This window comes from Eurytemora carolleeae, unplaced genomic scaffold, assembly GCF_000591075.1.
Source record: "Eurytemora carolleeae unplaced genomic scaffold, Eaff_2.0 scaffold58, whole genome shotgun sequence".
NCBI classification, from domain to species: domain Eukaryota; kingdom Metazoa; phylum Arthropoda; class Copepoda; order Calanoida; family Temoridae; genus Eurytemora; species Eurytemora carolleeae.
Window position 1 is genome coordinate 36,917 of NW_019396025.1, and position 21,557 is coordinate 58,473.

Genomic DNA, 21,557 nt, shown 5'->3' on the forward strand with positions numbered 1-21,557 from the left:
CGTACATAAGCTATCTATGTTTATTTATTTATCTATGCTCAAACCACTGAATAACGTCCATTTCTTCGTTTTTCAAATTCCACAAATTACTGGGCTTAAGGCTAAAAAATAATTTTTTTTATAAAGTGGTAGGCGATTAAAGCAATACAATGAAGACAACTTTTGATTTAATTTTAATTTTTATCAAGCTGTTAAATAACATGGATATGCATAAACTTAAAAGTCAAGAGAAGATGTCAATGAAAAAAGCTTATCTCGTTTACTTGCAATTCGAAAAAAGCTTGTTAACAATCAAAGCTTAAATCGTCTTCATTGTATTGATATAAACGCCTACCACTGTATTATCTGAAAATATTTTAAACCCCGGTTTTTTGCATCCAATCTGAATAATTTGCAAGAGACTTTTATTTGAATGTTTCTGAATGTTTCAAGTCGGATATTTGTATACCCATCCTGATTTATCTTGATTTGATATGAAAAAAAAATTAAATTTTTATTTAAAATTAGGTCAAAGAAAACATTAAAACTGGAGAAAAATTTGAGTATTTTTATCAAAAAGGCGTCACCACAATAGTTTCCCAGTTAACTCAATCTTTCTACAATTTCTTTTCTATTTTACTTTAAAACAAACCTTATGTTTTTAAAGCATATCAATGGAAAATTTGTCTCTCATATTTGACAGGATATTTTATTTTTCATTTAACAAGGATTTTCTTGTATTCCTTTTGTGAACATATTCGGATATATTTTCTTGTATTCCTTGTGTGAACATATTCGAATATATTTTTTATCAGAACAAATTTTGTACTTTACAATACCTCAAGCACCCCCTCTAGAATTTTCTAATAGTGAAAGTGAGTTTAATTTAATGCTGAAGCTGAGTATTATGTAAGATAACAAGAGGGAAATTCGAATAAACCAACATAACCTCAGAACAGGAACTAAACCAAACTAAACAGGAACTAAACTAATCTAGGAATAGGAACTAAACTAAACTCAGAACAGGAACTAAACTCAGAACAGGAACTAAACTCAGAACAGGAACTAACTAAACTAATTCGTTAAAGTTCCAGGGTGGCCAAAACATTTTGAGAAAAATCTGCACAAAAATCCGTACATTTTCAGAAAAAATCTGTACAAACCGTACATAAAAATCCGTAAAATCCGTACAAAAAACGAAAAAACTAATTGTTAGAAAAAAACATCAAAACTAAAAAATTTAAATTCTCATATCTATTATCATTCATTTTCCTTTGTGTTCGTCTTTGAGCAAAGGCTGAGGTTACATCGCTTTAAAAATAATCTGAAACAAAAATGACCTCTGTGCACAGAAGATAAAGCAGATGAAAAAAATCACGATAAAATAAAAAAACACAAGTTCAAGAATAATCCCAAAAAATGTTTGAACAGGATTATATATGAATATCAGGTTGAGCAGATGTGTAATGTATTGCACGAATTTTAAATTGAATTGAGGAAGTTAAAATTTTGAGTTAAAAGTTTGAAATCTATTTAACCAACACCTGAGATTTAAATAGTTTTAAATTGTATCATTTAAACAGGTCAAATATTCTAAATATCTAAATATTAGATTAATAACAGCATCCTTCGTTTCATTTACTTCACTTCCTGCGGCATAAATCTGCAAGTCACTATTTCAGAGAAACCACAACTAAAAATATAAATATTCTGAGAGATAAACAAGAAATTCTCATTCATCCTTGTGTCCCAATTTAAGGGTACCGTCTGGGTGTCCCAATTCAAGGGAACCGTCTGGGTGTCCCAATTTAAGGGTACCGTATGGGTGTCCCAATCTAAGGGAACCGTCTGGGTGTCCCAATTAAAGAACTGTCTGGGTGTACCAACTTAAGGGAACCGTCTGGGTGTCCCAATTAAGGGTACCGTCTGGGTGTCCCAATTAAGGGTACCGTCTGGGTGTCCCCATTAAAGGGAACTGTCTGGGTGTCCCAATTTAAGGGAACCGTCTGGGTGTCCCAATTTAAGGGAACCGTATGAGTGTCCCAATTTAAGGGTACCGTCATGGTGTCCCAATTTAAGGGTACCGTCTGGGTGTCCAAATTTAAGGGTACCGTCTGGGTGTGCCAATTTAAAGGAACCGTCTGGGTGTCCCAATTTAAGGGAACTGTCTGGGTGTCCCAATTAAGGGTACCGTCTGAGTGTCCCAATTTAAGGGTACCGTCTAGGTGTCCCAATTTAAGGGTACCGTCTAGGTGTCCCAATAAGTTAACCTGATTTTACTTTTACAGGTTTGATTCTGATTCCCAATTTATTTAATAAAAGCAAATGGTCGAAATCTTTAAACAAAATTCTATATTTTGGAAGCACACACAGGTAGGCTACATTTTGAAAATGCCTGGGCTAGAGAAGTGTTTACCAAACTTTACAATACCACAAGCAAATCAGAACAAATATTGTACTAGACAATACCACAAGCAAATCAGAACAGATGTTGTACTAGACAATACCTCAAGCAAATCAGAACAAATATTGTACTAGACAATACCTCAAGCAAATCAATTTTGTACTAGACAATACCTCAAGCAAATCAGAACAAATTTTGTACTTTACAATACCTCAAGCAAATCAGAACAAATTTTGTACTTCACAATACCTCAAGCAAATCAGAACAAATTTTGTACTTTACAATACCTCAAGCAAATCAGAACAAATTTTGTACTTTACAATAAATCATGCAAATCAAAACAAATTTTGTACTAGACAATACCTCAAGCTAATCAAAACAAATTTTGTACTTCACAATACCTCAAGCAAATCAGAACAAATTTTGTACTGGACAATACCTCAAGCAAATCAGAACAAATTTTGTACTAGACAATACCTCACGCAAAGTAGAACAAATTTTGTACTAGACAATTTTTCGAGCAAATCAGAACAAATATTGTTCTAGACAATACCTCAAGCAAATCAGAACAAATATTGTACTAGACAATACCTCAAGCAAATCAGAACAAATATTGTACTAGACAATCCTCAAGCAAATCAGAACAAATTTTGTACTTAACAATACCTCAAGCAAATCAAAACAAATTTTGTACTTTACAATACCTCAAGTAAATCAGAACAAATTTTGTACTTTACAATACCTCAAGCAAATCAGAACAAATTTTGTACTAGACAATACCTCAAGCAAATCAGAACAAATTTTGTACTTTACAATACCTCAAGCAAATCAGAACAAATTTTGTACTTTACAATAAATCATGCAAATCAAAACAAATATTGTACTAGACAATACCTCAAGCAAATCAAAACAAATATTGTACTAGACAATACCTCAAGCAAATCAGAACAAATATTGTACTAGACAAATTGCTGTGTTCACTTTGTTAATCTCTAGTTGTAGATTCTAGAACTCCCAGCCCAATATAACCTAAAGGTTGCCGTTTAAGAGTAAAATAAGAAAACATGATAAAAGTGTGTGTTCCGGACTCCAGACGAAAACTAGTTCAACCCATATTGAATAAAATGATATTGCCCAAATTTAGAAAAAGGTGATACAAGGCAGAAACAAATACAGTTGAAGGCACAGAAGCAACACCCAGACGAAAAAATGTATGGTCGGTGTAAATCATGGCGAGTTGTGACGTCATTTGTTGTGTGGACGAAAAAATGGTGTGGAATGCCTTCCCTCGTTCTCTTAACTGTCATGTTCAGTCTCTCAAGCAGATTGGGAGTTTTTCTTTGCGGAACCGAATTCAGTGGATCATTCCTTAGGTTCATTAGTTTTTATAATTTATCTTCTGATCTGAGAGGGAGGAAAAAACACTATAATTCTTTCATTAATCTTTATTAAAAATTAAATATATATCACAGAAAGACTAAATGATGTTCCTACAGGAATGCAATAGTGTGTAAATGTACAATATGTACGTGCATAAGCCTACCGAGTGTTGAAGAATATTTTAAATAAGTATCAACATACATTCTGTTAACTTGTATTCAATCTATACAATTTCATGTCGATATAACGGAGTTAAATTCATTTTTGCAATGTGAACCGACATTTATTATGATTTGATTAGTAATATTAAGAGAAATTGTAAAATATATCATGTAGAACATATTACGTTTATTATATATAATATCTCAGATTTTATAATTCTTTCTTTAGAAAATGTAATTTTCTTTTTTCCGAGCAAGCCATTAATTTAAACAGATTTAAATATTAACATTAATTCAACATAAATACCTCATCTGTCTTATATTTTGGGGCGTACAGTGGAGGGGGGGCGGGGAGGTGTGCCAAGAGCTATATATTTTTCCAAGAGGGCGTTGGGGGGGAGAGTGGGGGTAAAAAGACGCCCTTGTATAATAATATATATTCCCTTTTCACAAGAGCACATTATTTTTTTTTATTAAAAAAAAATTAGCCCGTTTAATTTTCCTGCCTTGTCTCAACAGTAGCCAGGAGTTCTGAATAAGGGTTTCCAGGTTCGGCTGCGGATTGAAATGTCTGGATGAATTTATCCTTCTGTCTCTTATCTGAACAAAATAAACATTGAACAAAGATTGATTAAAGGGACTGTAAGTATACTTTGAAGTGACTCTCTAATCTTCATGCAAAGATGACAATGACCGATTCAATGCTTCATCCCGAGATTCACACTACACAAGTTCTAATCAAAGTTAAGAAATAATATAACGACTTAATTTAATCCGCCAAGGGAAAGGGGAACATAAATTTTGACCTCTGGATAAGCAGGGAATTAAATACTTTTAATGAATATTTAATTCAAAACTTTAAAACTTTCGGAAATGGAGCTGATCGTAAAAATCTATGTCCGCAACGGAGATAGTAAGATTTGACAAAAGTTTTAGAAAGAATTATTATGAAGAAAAGAACAGGGTGTCCCAAAAATTTTTCAAAAATGTGTACAAAAAGTATTGACCGTTTGAAGTTTGTCATTTTGACCAAAATGCCAAACTTCAAACGGTCAATACTTCCTTTATTTTAGTGCTATATACCTCTCATTGATATCAATCGATTGGAAATGTTCCAAAGATTTCAAAAATGTACACTTTTGAAAAATTGAACCATAAGTAGTGCTACAATGTCTTAAAGGCAGGGAGCAAGGAATAGAGAGACAACTGACGCGGTTCGCCCTACCAAACAGCTCGATATAAAATTTTATATCGAGCTGTTTGGTTTCTTTAGTAGGGCCCCACAGGAAAAATATGTATTGGCGAAACTGGTCAAAGAAAATTGAGCCAATACATATTTTTCCTTTGGGGCCCTACTAAAGAAACCAAACAGCTCGATATAAAATGGAGTACCGTCTGCAAAGCATTTATAATCATATGGTAGGGCGAACCGCGTCAGTTGTCTCTCCCTTCTATTCCTTGCTCCCTGCTTAAAGGTCGTTTTTTTGGGACGCCCTGTAGATCCTTTTCATGCTTGCGTCTTTTAATTACAACTTCTACAATATAATTCGTTTCTAAACCCGATCTATCCAGTAGTCTACTTTTTAATAAAACTTCAATACAAGAAATTATATGAATTTTAATGTGCATATTACCCCAGGGAAGGCCAAACATTATGTATAAATTATGAATCCTAATGGATATTTGATTTTTTCTTGTCAAAACTGGATTTTAAAAAATCTATATAGTAAATTGATTTAAGGTCCCAACAAACAATCATAATTATGCTGTTTTTTTCCCGAACAACAATGCCTCTCGATGGTACTATAAAACAGATATAGAAATGGCGGTTGCTTAAACTTGGTAACAAAAAGTACGAGGCAACAAAAAAAATTAGAGCCATTGCTTTTGCTTGGTATTAAGATTTTTAAACGGACATCATTTTTAAAAGTAGCCCCCTAAAATTGGGTTGGATGAAAGGGACCGTAAGCTTAATATCTAGCAATTTTTTATCTAAAGGGACTGTAAGCGTAATTTCAAGCGACTTTTTATTTAAAGAGGGACTTCCCCGATTCACAATAGTACCCAAACCTTTGACTGATCAAGGATGTTAGACATATCATTATTAAACTACTAAAACGCTTTAAATTGTTAAACACTGTGTATGCAAGCTGTAATACATCTCAGAGATACAATCTAGAAGTGACAGAAACTAAACATTTACTTGAAAACCACTTTTATAGTTCAAAAGAAGATGTAACGTATCAGCTGTTTCGAGTTCATGCTGTACACAGCGCACACCGGAATTTGTAAGAAACAAGCGGTTTAAACACAGAGAACTCTGTACTTGATGAACACACAACGGTTGAAAGGGTACTGTTGTAAATAGGGCATTGCCCTCTTTTCATGGAGGGTCACTTGAACTTGCTCTTACGCCTTACAGTCCCTTTAAGGAGGGTGTTTTCTATTTCCTTTAAAGTGACCTGTCAGCAGGAAGTAGAAGTCTGCTCCGGCCAAACAGAAGAGCCTCCTGTCCTCATGCGAGGTCGAGTTCAAGGTTTCAGTAGAGGTTGTTCTGTACAACAGGTGGGGGAACATTGCCTAGACACGTACATATTTTAGAGGTTGGAAACATGACAGAGTATAAGGTTTTAGTTTCAGCAGTAAGGTTACACAGATTATAATTTTGTAAAATGTACCATGTTTAGAGATAAAGATAATGTGTTCAGTTTAGAGCTCATGAAAATGTTTATTGTTTAGAGTTTAGAAAAATGTATACTATAGAAGGTTTAGAAGTTTTCAGTAGACACGGATTAGAGTTTAGGAAAATGTACAATATACATATAGGTTTTAGAGTTTAGGAAAATGTATAGTATACAAGGTTTAGAGTTTAGGAAATTGTACATTATGCACGGTTTAAAACAAAAGAAGAAATATAGGGAAGCCAGTTGTCTCTGGTACAAGAACTCAAGAGAAAATTAGAAAGATTAAATCCCCTCCAGCTGATATTTTCTGTTATGGTATTCCTAAAGGTACCACAAATATTTAACGAAATTCACTAATGCTTCCTGTGAAAATATTTTGCTTAACTTTAATGATTTCACAACAACGAGAATATTTTAAACTCCGTCGGAGGAGAACAAGGGAAGTGCGGGCTGAAAATTTGGTTTGGCTGTCTCCGACAGGAGATTCGAGTTGAAGACGACATTTTATAGAGGTTTTAAAATTAATGGTTAACAATAATATACACGGTTTAGAGTTTAGGAAAGTGAACAATATACAAGGTTTAGAGTTTAGGAAAGTGTACTATATACACGGTTTAGTTAAGGATAATATACAGTATACAAAATTAAGAATTTAAGAAAAAAAGGGTTGTTTAAGAATAATGAATGAATGAATTGAAAAAAGACCTGTAAACAAGGGTTTGTGGAAGCAGCAAGGAAAAAGCATGATAAACACCTGAAAATATAAAAATATGCAAACATACAAACAAACAAACAGAATCAACCATCATTCAGTAGAAGTCAGGGCTGAGCCTTCGTCAAGACTAACCGTAAATACGATTATTAATGTACAGGATGTCATCTCCATATCATGAAGTTTAAAAAAGTTTTAAAAAGTTCGTTAAAGTTGTTCAGCAATACAGAGCTATATTTAATTATCTCGACAAGCTTTAAATTACGTATCGAAAATACAATTTAAAAATGATCCAATCTTAAAGATGTTTTGTTCCGAAAAATGAAATTTAGAGCTATGCACAATTCAATATAATGCGAGACACCCTGTACTTTAATGGACTGTACACGTGATTTTAAGTGAAACTCCACGCAGAGATAGCAAACCTTAATCTGATCAAAAAAGATAACGTCGTTTTTCTGACTCTAAGTGTTTATTTCTTTGACTTTCTTTATTGCATCGTACAAGCAAGAAATGCGCAAGTCACTTTAACAAAGAAACTACAAATAAAAATAAACTAAAACATGGATATCTAATTTATAATTGGACAGACAACGCATTTAAGGGTACCGTTGTAAATCGGGATTGCCATCTTTGCAAGTAGGGTCACTTAGAAAGGCGCTTTAAGCTAAACTAAAACTTAACTAAAAAAGAGAATGTTTACAGTACAGTATTCACATGTATTTTGTGTTCTGATTATAATACTGATAACGAAATCACATAGTTTTATCTTTGCTTCATTTTATATTAAAACCTTCCGCTCCTCCAAAAGTACAACCCTCCCCCCCCAAAAAAAAAAATACGCGGTAACGTTTGTGCAGACGTAGATTTAAATTATTAATATAAATTATAATTTTTTTCATGCAATACAAAAGTTGATGTCACCTTATTTACCCAAAAATCGGAAAACCAGACTTTGTAAAGTTCGAATTGTTAAACAGTTTAGTTCCCAAGTTCATTATCCAGTACCGATGCATGATTATAAATATACAGGTTTACCACCGAGGGATACGGTCTAGAATTTAATAAATCTGTTCAACTGTAACAAGTTCAGTCATTTGCTGATTTACTAATTGATTTGGCAATTTTTGTTTAAAAGCTGATCCAGGGAACAATGTAAATAATAGAATGTTTAAAATCTTTACAGTCGTCAGTACTCAGCACAGAACTACTTTAATAAGTACACTGTACAGTATACACTATGCAGTTACACATAAATAGAAGTTCCACTTATAATAAAATAAAAAATTAACAATATCCAAAGTATTAAAATCTGAATTTCTGAAACTTGACAAAAGTCTAAACTGACCAGATGGAGTGGGAGAGAGGAGCACGTCTTGTAAAGTTAGGTAGAGAAACCAGAACCCATTCTGTCAGCATACTCTGCTGGTTCTAAAATATAATTCAACAAATTCTTTATTTAACGCGGAAACAGTAAAATGCTGTATTTACATTACATTGTTTAATTTGAAAAAATAAAAGGTAAAAGTACATTTTTTCAAATGTTGACCTGAAACAAATTATTAAAAAATACACAAATTTAATTTGAAAAATCCGCGAATTTTTCTTTTACTTGCAACGTACGATGAAAAGTGACGAAAAAACAAAAAAGACAATAAATCAACCATCATTCCGTAGAACTCAGGACTGTGACTTAAAATTAGCCATAAAATACATACAATACAATACAATACAATACAATACAACGCAACACATTACAACACATTACAACACAATACAATACAATACAATAAAATACAATACAATACAATACAATACAATACAATAAAATACAATACAATACAACAACACAACACAACACAACACAATACAATACAATACAATACAATACAACACAACACATTACGATACAATACAATACAATACAATACAATACAATACAATACAATACCTGAGATACAGCTGCTCTAAATATCTGTCTGAGTACCCCAGCTAGTAGAGCAGGATGAGGTTGACCGGGAGATATAAACTCCGATATTACACGGTTCACCACATCACTTGCTGGGAAGAAATCAATCAAAACCTAGAATAATAATAAGAACAATAAAATACGAGATATACGAGTAAAGATCTGAAATCCAACCATAAGAATAATAATAGTAAAATCTATAAAAATAACAATAAAATGTATACAGATATACAGCTTATATACAGATTGATTTTTAAAACCTTACTTAATAATTGTTGAAAAATGACAATGAAAATACCAAAAAAATGCAATGACTTTGGTTGATAATGATAGTAATAAAAAATAAAATACCCCCCCCCCCCCTGACAAAATTGAATGAAATGATGACATTTACTCATAGAAAATCATGAAAAGTAAGCTCCTGGTGGAAAAATGAAAAGTTTTCAGGGGTATATAAAAATATAAAGGGGGTTAAAATTTCCATAGATTCTAATTTTTCCAAGAATAAATGACTTTCCTTTGTAAAGATCTGGATCTGCGTCTTGCATAAATAAGTTTTCTTTTAAGCGGTATTCAATGAAACTGTTGCTTTCCAACAAAAAAACAGCTTTTTAAATAGGAATGTGCATTGTACATTGTACAAGGTGTCCCATATCATGTTGGTTAATGCATAAATTACTAAACTCGCTAAAATCCATTTTATTGGGAAATACCAGAAAGTTTACAAGAATTAATAATTTATGACAAATGTAAAATGTTAAAGTATTAAAGGTTGGATCAAATCGAATATGCTATGGGAAGGTATACACAAACACAAAGTTGTTGGTAAATATTTACAGAAAAAATAAAATTAAATAGTGTCGTACTCTAGCTAGACACTATTAACGATTTCTACAAAACGTGAAATTAAAATAATGATCTGTTCTTAAAATAANGTAACCAACCTGTGGAAGTATCTCTGAGAGTAGTTCAGCTTGAGGAGGACCAGCCCGCCTTACACAATCAAACAGTATCGACATCTGTTCCATCATCTGCATCAGCTGTTCAGGATCTGTGAGAGGAGCTGGCTGACCACTGTACTCACTAGACGGAGGATGACTGGCGTACATCGCCGCTAGGAACAACTGAACGGCGGGTATCACGCTAACTGGCGCCCACTCTGTCATTAGATCTGTGGCGATTTTTACGAGTTGATCCAGCTGGCGACCTTTGATACGACCAGCTACAACCAAACGCTCCAGGCCTGTCAGTAGACAGGTGTAGAGAGGTCGGGGCAGGTCAGCTTGGCTGGAGGTTGCCAGACAAAGCTGGGTCAGATTGTTCTCTAGTTCTGTGTCCTGGATCTCAGATGAGAAGTTCTCCAGGATGAAGAATAGTGTACTCCACATCACCAAAGTATTCTCATCCACTCCTAGTTCAGTTCTACCAACCAAGAGAAAACCTTTAATATGCTCTGTTACAATTCCTAGGATTGGTTGAAGCTCCGCTCCTAGATCACTCTGCAGCAGGTAGAGGGAACCATGCAGAGCTGCTGTTCTAGCAAATATATATTGAGATCTAAGACAGGATTCAATACTCTTCTTTAACCTCTCCATGAGCTCGGTATCTGATGTTCCAAGAACAGCCACAGCTTTACACAGTCCTAGGCAGAGGTTACTTGACATAATTTCATCCTCACCAGGATGTACCTTCTGTAGCTCGCTCAGTGTACTGAGCATCCAGTTGAATTGGTTTGACTGGGTAAATATATCAGATACCATAATAATAGATCTCACAGCAGCAGTTAGAACAGTCAAAGGAGTGTCCTGTCCCCCAAAGGCAAGCCACTGTGAGAAGAGATCAATGATAAAATGAATACAAGAATTAGTATCTAACCCTGCAGCTGCTAGATTCTCCTCGCGGATTAAGAGGAAGAGTGGAAGAGCGGAGGAGGTGATGGATTGCCGGTCATCTGATCCTTCCTCATGGTAGGCCATACATGTTGACATGTAGCTCAAGCTAACCTGTCCTGCTCCGTACCTGGTTCTGGGTACAGGACTGTAGCTGGTTCTATGCTCACCAGTTAAACTATAAGTTCTCTCTAGATTGACCGAACTATCAACTGGAAGCCCAATCCTGGTTGCAGCGTCATCAAGACGCTGATGGATAATATTCTGAATAGCTGTCAACTGTTGGCCTCGACCTGAGAGCAGGAAAGGGTTTGGAGTGTCTCTAGGATGGTGAAGAAGCTGTGCTCCAGGTATACCTGCTACAGGTAAAGCTAAAGTAGTTACCAAAAGGGATGATAAAGCATTTACTACCAGAGCTGTGCTCTGGGATAATGCTGAAATTTCTTCATTACTCAGATCATCATTGGATACATTTAACACGGACAGAAGAGACATCCATGTTTCTTCAAACTGTGCTCTACTGCTCCATCCTAAAGTATTCAATCTCCAAACAAGTTGATGCAGAACCTCCTTCTCCTGGAGAAGGTAAGCGGGAATACTAGATATATGGATACCCTGATCCAACCCCAGGTCAGGGCTCCAACCCAGACTAAATGCAAGGGGCGGAGCTCGGGTTAGACTAGAGAACTGAGTGAGTCGGGATAATCCAACAATAATGGTAAATACATCTTCCGACAGATTTAAAATATTTTGATTCTGTTCGTAAACCATAAGAAGCTTGGCTAGGCAGGTTCCAGATACCAGGATACTTGGAGGACTTGGCAGAATAATCAGATTAGAAATCTTTTCATAGGGATACTCAGGCAGAGTAAACCCAGGGACTGATACAAGGATATAATCAGTAATAGATAACACAGCAGAGCTGACCAATGCATTATGTGCAGGAAGCGAGAGCGCGCTGGTCAGATGAGGATTGGAGAAGGTGAGACTAGCAACTTGAAGACATGAATCTAAAATGTGTTCCTTCCCGGGTATATCCTCTCTTCTCCCGACCAGGATCCATTTTACCAGCTCCAGAGCTAATATACCAAACCTGGCCATCTCCAGTACTGCGTGGGGAGGTAAAGTAGGTCGTCTTCCCGGAAGCCGGGGGTAGGTCAGCAACAGTTTGGAGAAAGCTGGTAGAAGCTGGATAAGAAGGTTTCGTCCGTCTGTTCTTGAGAAGAAATCGTCTAATTTGTGACTGTATCTTGATTCCTGGCCAGACACTTGCCACCAGTTCTGAGGTCTATACACCTAAAATACAATACAATTCAATATAGTCAGGGGCAGGATATTTTATCCTTGTATTTCTTACGGAATTCTTTTCCTATGCAAAAGACTAAAAATAGCCGTACACCGCTCTGTTGTTTCTGAAGTCTCATTCTTAATTAATAAAAATGCATTGCTAGCCAATTTCATGGTGGAATAGAGTCCATTCGAGTTCTACCCGGCCCAACCCCAGGCGCCGATCTTATTGACGCGCGGCATGTACCGTGGCGACCCTTTGCTGGCCAGGTTTTAACTTTTATGGCACACTTGCATAGTTTAGTGTGTTATTATTAATTGAACATGGTTGTTTTGCTTTTGAATTTAAAATATTAAATATACAAATATATATATATAACACTTTACAATATTTACATTTGTGCATCTTTTCCCCATTTCCTTTCAGTCAATTGACATTGCAATTCTACTGCAGAAAATTAAAAAAGTTTTTTTTATATTTATAATTTTGGTGAAATTTCAAAAGGTAGCCTTTTTAAAGTCCCGAGAGGTCACAAGCCATCCAAGGGGCCATGTAAAGCCCCACACAAAATATCTCAACTAACCTGTGAAGGTCTAGGAAGAAGCTCTACAAGGTTCTTGATGTGCTGGAGGAGAACTTGGCTGGCAGCGCGGAACAAGGGGGGGCCTTCCTTTATCTGGTATCCAACCTCACGTAAACCTGAATATGTGATATCTTGTATCCAACCTCACCTAAACCTGAATTTGTGATATCTTGTATCCAACCTCACGTAAACCTGAATATGTGATATCTTGTATCCAACCTCACCTAAACCTGAATATGTTATATCTTGTATCCAAACTAACGTAAATCTGAATATGTGAAACTTTCTAATCTCTATATCTCTGCAACCTGATCCTGTAAACACGTTGGGTTGCACAGATAAAGGTATTAGAAAATCAGAGCTTCTGGCAAAGACTAAATCCCTTTATCATTGTTCAATAGTCTTCTTTTTATTTTGTTCAACAGATATTAAGTTTCTAATGTTTTAGTTTAAAAGGGATTTAAGATCTGTCTGTAACTTATCTCACTAAAGTTCAGCTATGCAATTTATGCATACATTTTAAAGACCAGGTTGGCTTTAAGAAGTAATGCCTTTGTCTTATTCTTTTTTGTAGTCTTTGACCCATTTTAGGACTACACCAACTTATTTCTAGATTCAGTTTAAACAGCTTAATTGACCAAATCTTAATAGAACGTTGCGCAAGAGCGTGAACGTTGTGGGTTGCTGTAAACAAACTAATTCACAAATGCACACTGGCTCAAATCCTGAATTACTGATTGAAAGTTCTAGATTTTTAACAACCCTAATATGAAGTAAGCTCATGCAAATAAATTCGCCAACAATTCCAGCCAATCAAAGAGCCGCAAATATCGTAGTCAACCATCTTAGAGAGATGGTTCATACTGGTGTCAGACCTTTCATCTACTTTTCACCTCTCCTTCTTTTACAAAAATGTCCAATGGGTTAGTTGGTGGTACCTACTTGGCCCTCTAGATTGTGTAGGGTGCAGTCTGCTGGCTAGGGGCCGTGTGGAACTGAAGGGGGAAATAGATCTGGGGATTCCATTTCGGGAGTTTTTTCAGATTTTTCTTCTTATTCTTATTCTTATTGGTAAAAAGTGAACTCACTAGGATAGTTCAACATTTAAAAACTTGAGGTTGAACCAGTTATAAGATATACATGGTTTAACCGTCTCTACGTCGTTCAACGAATTCTCACAATTATATAAATCGGTTCCTGGAGATTTTATGTCCGACAATATAAATAATATTTGCAATATAAAACTAGCGATCTCACTCAGATTATTATCTGTATCTATTAATACCTGGAGATCTATCTGGATCGCTGAGTAGTCCCGGAAGTCTATCTAAACTATCCATACTAGGAGCTCTACCGTCTGGTAATGTTATCCCCTGAACTAAGCACTCGTCTAGTATACGGATATTAAAATCTTTAGCGGTCAGCACCAGCATTATATCTCCGAATCCAAGGTTAGAGAGAAGCTTAGCGCACTCCTGGTAACAACAAAGCAAATTTTATCATTTATTTGAAGTTTATAGGGTTGATTTTATTCTTAACTAGTTTCAGAAACCATGGGTACTCATAGGGTTTACCAGCGCTTAGCTATTTTTCCCCTTAAAAGTCATCCAACTAAACTTAGAATCTCAAAACTAAGCTAAGCTAAAACCATTCCGTGGTTCTTCCGAGTTCCCCAATCAAAATTTGAGGCAAATCAGTCAAGGGGTTCTTGAGTTATGATAGAAAATACAAACAAACAGAGACTACTACTTAATATATATGGCTAAACTTTAATATCATTGTTCATATTTATGTTCGCAAAGGAAGAAAGGGAGAGGGTAATAAATACGATTCTTGATAATTTTCAAACTTCATTTCTTACTAATCTAACTATTAACAATTAGCTCTGTTCCTTTTTATGTTTTTTTTTGTCGTAAATTGAAATAAAATTTTTTAAAACTTATTTCCCATGGGTCTTCCGAGTTTCTTAATCAAAATTTGAGTTAAATAAGAAAAAGGGATTCATGAGTTATTATTGGACAATGGACATACACAGTGCACACATACAGAGATTTTTACTTTAAAATGATAAACTTTAATATTATATTTCAGGTAGATATTGCTTTGCTATATTCATATTTTGATAAACTTATTTCCGAACCATTGATTTTAAGTGTTTCTTCTACTTAATTAAACATCTTTAAAAATTTTAACGTAAAACCGTAATGGAATCGTTAGACCAAAAAGTATCAACAGTATACAACGAAAAATTCATTTCTAGAGAATATTTTTTCAACTTGAAATAAAACTTGTGTTTAAAATTAACTATTTCTGAATTAACCCTCAAGCCGCCGAATAAAAAGTTTGGAAAATAAATGAAAAAAAACTATTTTGATAATTTGTCTTGTTCCTTAGGTTGTGATATGGAGCAGCAGTATCGTTTAACCTGGTTGAGAAACCAAGTATTATCAAGCTCCACGTTGGATATGGATCCAGGATGGAACTTCCGTCCGTCTCCGAAATCCACCGGAGACAGCTCATAGAAGGAGACGGAGAGACGATTAAATAACCCGATCAAGCGTGCAAACCTTTTTAAAATATCAAAAAAATGTAAATTGTAATTTTTAGTCAAATTAAGTAAAAAAATTACCTAACAAGCAGCTTTTTCTTTGAAAGTAGCTCCAAGATTTTTGAAAGCTCTGATTGTGGAAGCTGTTCAAGAACAAAGACCTCTGATTCTTGAAGAAGAATTTCCACCCTTTTACAGGCCTCGACATTAGCTCGTTTAGACAGTGCTAGGGACGGATGTACAAGGTACTTATTGACCAGGAGATTGAGTACCCGACCAGTGTGTGCTTTATGAGTATTTGCAAGGCAGTCTAGGGTACACTTCATAAAATGGGAGCTCTTCATGATGTCCCAGCGGGCTGAGATGGATTCTAGGAAGAGACCGGAGGATGGAGCTTGTCTGTGGATTACAGACAGGAGTTCGTGGATTTGCGGCTCGTTGGCGTATTGAACTATTTCGCGGATTTGTGAGGAGAGAAACCAGGCCAAAAGCTCTCCGTCATGAGTGTTCTCAATGAGTTGGTTGGAAACAACAGCTAGAGATGATCTTCTCACAATTTCAAGATTTAGAACTGAGGAGGGTTCGGAGGTTTCAGTTCCAGCAATTATAGAATTAAATACTCCAGTGCCGGAGTTCAAGGCCTTGGCCCAGATTGGGATGGGAGAACGGTCTAGAAGTATCATGATGTACAACCATTGAGTTACAATGGTTGGATTGGAGTTTGAGAGCTGAAGTATCATATCTGTGATTAAATCTATATTATGTAAAGCTCCAGGAGGACAGTTCTTAGCAAGATGAATCCCAGCTTTGGCAATCCTTGAACAGTTCCCAGATTGAAGAATATACATGACAATAAGAAGGATCTCCTTGAGCTCCCACTCCAGAAACCTTTGTCCAGGTTTATCCTGAGGTATAGTGGAGAACACCATGTGATGAAGTTTGGATGTTGCTGCTCCAACACAATGGAAGAGGAATGTGACAAGGGTAAACTCCGGGGGGGATCCAGGACCCTGTCTCAAGGGATCAGTAGAGCTACAGCTACTCTCCATACTAGAGTCTAGAATACTGGATCCAGTTCCACTTCCCAACATTATTCCAAGCTCCTACATTACACGCAACTATTGATTATAAATACAGTGGTGCATTTTATAGCTAATATTTTTTTTTAGCTTGATTATGAAATTTTAAAGTCTGATGTGAGTTGGGTCTGTGTACACTGCACAGTTGCTGTTTCTGTGAGAACTAAAGAACTTTTAAAGTTCGAACAATTAGATGAAAAACGTTAATTTATGAATGTTTTGGTTTTGTAAACATAGATTAAACATCGCATTTCAAATGCAATTTAATAAAATTCACAAAAAAATTAATGTTGCAAAAAAACTATAATTTTTAAAATCAATTTCTGTAAAGATATCATTTCGTGTAAATTGGGTACATTCAACAAAGCAAAGAAAAAAGGTTGGAATAGAGGTATTAAAGTTTTGATTGTGTTGACCTGCAGCCTGCCCAAGATGGCCTCCTCGGGGCTCAACTGGAAGATGATGACCAAGCTGGTGATGGTGAACGCGAGCCAGGAATGGATTTCGGTTAAATTGTTCAAATCAACAGAGCAACTGAGAAAAATATAATTTTTTTTTTAAGTTTAAATAATTTGCAAATTTTCTTTGATTTAATATTCCAGAATTTTTTTGGATACCAAGCGTAAAAGCATAATTTCTTTGATACCTATTGATTTTTTTTTTAAAGGGGAAAATAAGATTTGTAAGAATTAATAGAAGATTAGTACCCCCCCTCCCCTCCCCCGGGTCTATTAGTCTATTTTACTTCTTTTGTTTAACAATCCACTAACCTTAGTAAAGATGACACCACTGCATCACAAGGTCTTAATGAGCCCGGGCAAAGAGATTTTAGAAGTTTCAACAACCCTACCACGTGGTTTTGATGACTTAATTGAATCTAAACCAAATAACTTACAAATATATTACGTGAGATTTGTACTTTCATGCATTACGGTTTTAAGGAAGAAGCAAGAGGGGGGCACACCCTCCCACCCAGGGGTGCACAACCTCCCACCCATGGGGTGCACAACCTCCCACCCTTCCAAAGTCGACATCTTCATATGTGGCTCTGCCCCATACTTTTTCAGTGGAATGTTCAATTTATCAAAACATTTATTATTAAAATTCTTATCATCATTTATTATTTATTTCATCATTATCATTATTTTTTTAGTTTATATATTTATTCTTATAAGCTGGTGACCACAGAGTTGTGGTAGAAGAACATCAAGTATCTAGATAAACCTGGTGACCACAAAGTTGTGGTAGAACATCAAGTATCTAGATATACCTGGTGACCACAGAGTTGTGGTAGAACATCAAGTATCTAGATTCTAGACATACCTGGTGACCACACAGTTGTGGTAGAACATCAAGTATCTAGATTCTAGACATACCTGGTGACCACATAGTTGTGGTAGAAGAACATCAAGTATTTGTCTGGATAATTTCCTAGATTTCTCTTCTCCCCCCGCCTCTCCTCGTATCCACGTGAGTATACTAGCTATAGTTGATATAACGGTAGGATGAGAAATATAGCGGAGCAGCATACTGATAATAACTTCACGCTGAGTATCCAACTCACCATCACCTGTACTAGACCTAAACAATAAGTCCTGGTATAGTTGATTTAACGGTAGGATGAGAAATATAGCGGAGCAGCATACTGATAATAACTTCACGCTGAGTATCCAACTCACCATCTCCTGTACTAGACCTAAACAATAAGTCCTGCTTAAAAGTATTTAATCAAAAATAAAAAACGTGAACTTATTAACTTCGATGTTTACAATAATATACAAATATACAAATAATCAGCAACAAATCAAACTTGATCACTGAGGAAAATTTGTATCTTAAAACGGAAAAATTTGTATCTTAAAACTGAGAAAAATTTGTATCTTAAAACTGAGAAAATTTGTATCTTAAAACTGAGAAAAATTTGTATCTTAAAACTGAGAAAATTTGTATCTTAAAACTGAGATTTGTATCTTAAAATTTGTATCTTAAAACTGAGAAAATTTGTATCTTAAAACTAAGAAAATTTGTATCTTAAAACTGAAAAGTTTTGTATCTTAAAACTGAAAAAATTCGTATCTTAGAACTGAGAAAAATTTGTATTTTATAAAAAAAAATTTGTATTTCATATGGAACAATTGTATATTGAAAATAATCTAAAAAAATGTTCATGTTTATAATGACTTTAAGCGTATTTTATTGATCAGATAAAGGTTTTAAGAGGTTTTAAGAGCTTTTAAGAGGTTTTAAGATTACCATTTTAAAACACTAATTGCCATTTTTGCATTGAGGGTCACGTAAAATTACACTAACAGGCCTCTTAAACGTACTCCTTGTATTACCTGGTGGTGAATAGATCTGTAGCCACCACATGAAGCGCAGCAACAGTGTACGCGGCACTACGCTGATCCCCAGCTGATAATCCTTCACACAGCTGGAGAATCTTAGGAACATCGATTATAACCTTGGGTAACAATATTCTCTAGAAAATATTCAGACAAGGATGCCATTAACGGCCGGGGTGCATCAAATTCGGATTAGAGTGTTTTATCTTATTTCTTTTTAAAACTTTTAATAAAAATCCCTTTCATAAGAAAACATTCTCCTTTTTCTTTAATTAAAAAATTTTTCTTCTGAACTTTTTAATTAACTGTTTTTCAGTCTTCTTAGTTCTACATTTTACAGATTTATAATTTCGTCAAATCTTTATGTGGATTTTATTTTTAGCAAAAAATTCAAATTTTCTTTTGATTCAAGAATATAGAAGAGCTTCATCAAAAGATCGACAACTTGTGTATTTAAGAAAAAGGTACAGATGTTGTTTATTGCACTTTGAGAAGATCAATTAAAATAACGTTAACAGTCCCTTTTCAAATAGTAGAGAATAATGCCTTGGAATGATAGCTCTCATAGGAGAGTAGGGTGAGGAACTCAAATATAACAGGGATAATATTCTCCGCATTATTCAGCTGATTCTCCTCGATATTCTCAAGCTGTTTCAAAACAAAACCTAATAAATAAACAGTATAACAGGTTTGGGATTTTGGAACTCGAGATTTTTCCAATTTAATTTCTAAAAAATAAATCCCACGTTTATGAAAGACGACCTAAAGCAAGACCTAAGATATAAATAATTAGCGTAGGTAGGAAACTTAGAAATCCATCAACAAGTTTACTTCTGAAATCTTTTCTCAGAAAACACAATTCTACAACCCTCCTAGCAATCACATTTCTGCAATCCTATTAGCAACCACAATTCTACAATTCTATTGAAAATCACAATTCTGCAATCCTATTAGCAACCACAATTCTACAATTCTATTGAAAATCACAATTCTGCAATCCTATTAGCAATCACAATTCTACAATTCTATTAAAAATCACAATTCTGCAAACCTATTATCAAACACAATTCTACTATTCTATTAGAAATCACAATTCTGCAATCCTTAAGGAAATCAAAATTCTGCGATTCTCTAAGAAATCACAATTCTATAATCCTATTAGCATTCGCAATTCTGAAAACTTATAACTATTAACAATTCTACAATCCTATTAGCAATCACAATTCTGCAAACCTATTAGCAATTAGAATCCTATAATCCTATTAAAATCACAATTCTGCAATCTTATTTGCAATAACAATTCTGCAATCTTATTTGCAATAACAATTCTGCAATCCAATTAGCAATCACAATTCTGCAATCCTATTAGTAATCACAATCCTACAATCCTGTTATAATCACAATTCTACAATCCTATAATTTTCCAATCCTATTAGCAATCACAATTCTACAATTCTATTTGAAATCACAATTCTGAAACCCTACTAGAAATCACAATCCTACAAACCTATTGGCAATCACAATTCATCAATACTATCTCTACAAAACTATCAGCAATCACAACTTATCACTTTAAAACTTTAAACCAGGTAGATAAAGCAATCTCAACCAAAGTTACAGACTGTCAGTTCAGGTTATAAATATTTCGATAAACATATTTTGATCATCAGTCCAAGGATGTGTGGGATTGGAGATGTCTAAATTTGAATTAAAATCCATGTTTACTAAAAATATGAAAAAAAAATAAAAAAGATATTCCCCTCTTTACCTGTAAATATTTGGTCTGAATCCAGCAAGCAGTAATTTACACGCAGTCGAACCAATTGAATCAACAACTTCAATACTTCAATCTAAAATATTACAAAAATATATTCACATGCCAGACAAGTATTCTCTGAGGAGGATTTGTGCTAACCATTTTATACTTATTTGACAGTTTTTTCTAATTATTATGAACAATGAACATCTTCATTAAAGATTTGATTTTGTTTTAAAAATTTATTCTCAATAAATGTAATGCTTTTACATGCAATCCTTTTGTATTAACTATTTATAACAGTTATTTAGGTTCACAGTGTTATAAAGTTTTTGGACAGAAATTCTCTCTTTTTCGAGAAGGTTTAAGCCTTTTCATATTTAATTTTGTCCCGAGCTCTAGCGAGGGACAAAATATAATCTAAAAAGACGAGATCCTTCGAGATATAGAGAAAATTTAAGTCTAAAAACTTCATAGTACGTCGTACCAAAATAATAGTGTTATAGGTAATTTTATGAAACGTTTGTGCACTTATCTTTTTTCAATGGCTATTTATAGATCAAATAAGCTTTGAAACAAAGCAGAAGTCTAAATAAAGTTTTTTTTAAAATTGTATTTTCATTCAATTGAAACAAAATATTTTGGAAATGTCCTAAATTTTTTTGAGAAAACCCGAGAACCAATCAAAACTTTAAAGCACACGTGCTATAATTACAACTAATTTAACTTTATAGCACGATGGTTACTTTATAGAACGATGGTTGCTTTATATCATGATGATTA

General features: G+C 34.6%; 1 protein-coding gene across 1 annotated transcript in view; it reads right to left on the reverse strand.

The window, feature by feature from the left end:
* Window positions 1-3,813: 3,813 nt before the first annotated feature.
* Window positions 3,814-21,557, reverse strand: part of LOC111707916 (huntingtin) — a 44,669-nt gene continuing 26,925 nt past the window's right edge. The window contains exons 31-46 of the mRNA XM_023481137.1: window positions 20,787-20,868; window positions 19,565-19,683; window positions 19,016-19,137; window positions 18,053-18,257; window positions 17,447-17,553; window positions 17,093-17,210; window positions 15,679-16,700; window positions 15,439-15,616; window positions 14,335-14,524; window positions 13,050-13,165; window positions 10,234-12,474; window positions 9,272-9,403; window positions 8,669-8,751; window positions 7,314-7,362; window positions 6,387-6,504; window positions 3,814-4,524 (exon numbers count right to left, since the gene is read on the reverse strand). Coding sequence (XP_023336905.1) covers window positions 4,418-4,524; window positions 6,387-6,504; window positions 7,314-7,362; window positions 8,669-8,751; window positions 9,272-9,403; window positions 10,234-12,474; window positions 13,050-13,165; window positions 14,335-14,524; window positions 15,439-15,616; window positions 15,679-16,700; window positions 17,093-17,210; window positions 17,447-17,553; window positions 18,053-18,257; window positions 19,016-19,137; window positions 19,565-19,683; window positions 20,787-20,868 — 4,989 coding nt within the window. The 3' untranslated portion in view covers window positions 3,814-4,417. The remainder of the gene's footprint in view (window positions 4,525-6,386; window positions 6,505-7,313; window positions 7,363-8,668; window positions 8,752-9,271; window positions 9,404-10,233; window positions 12,475-13,049; window positions 13,166-14,334; window positions 14,525-15,438; window positions 15,617-15,678; window positions 16,701-17,092; window positions 17,211-17,446; window positions 17,554-18,052; window positions 18,258-19,015; window positions 19,138-19,564; window positions 19,684-20,786; window positions 20,869-21,557) is intronic.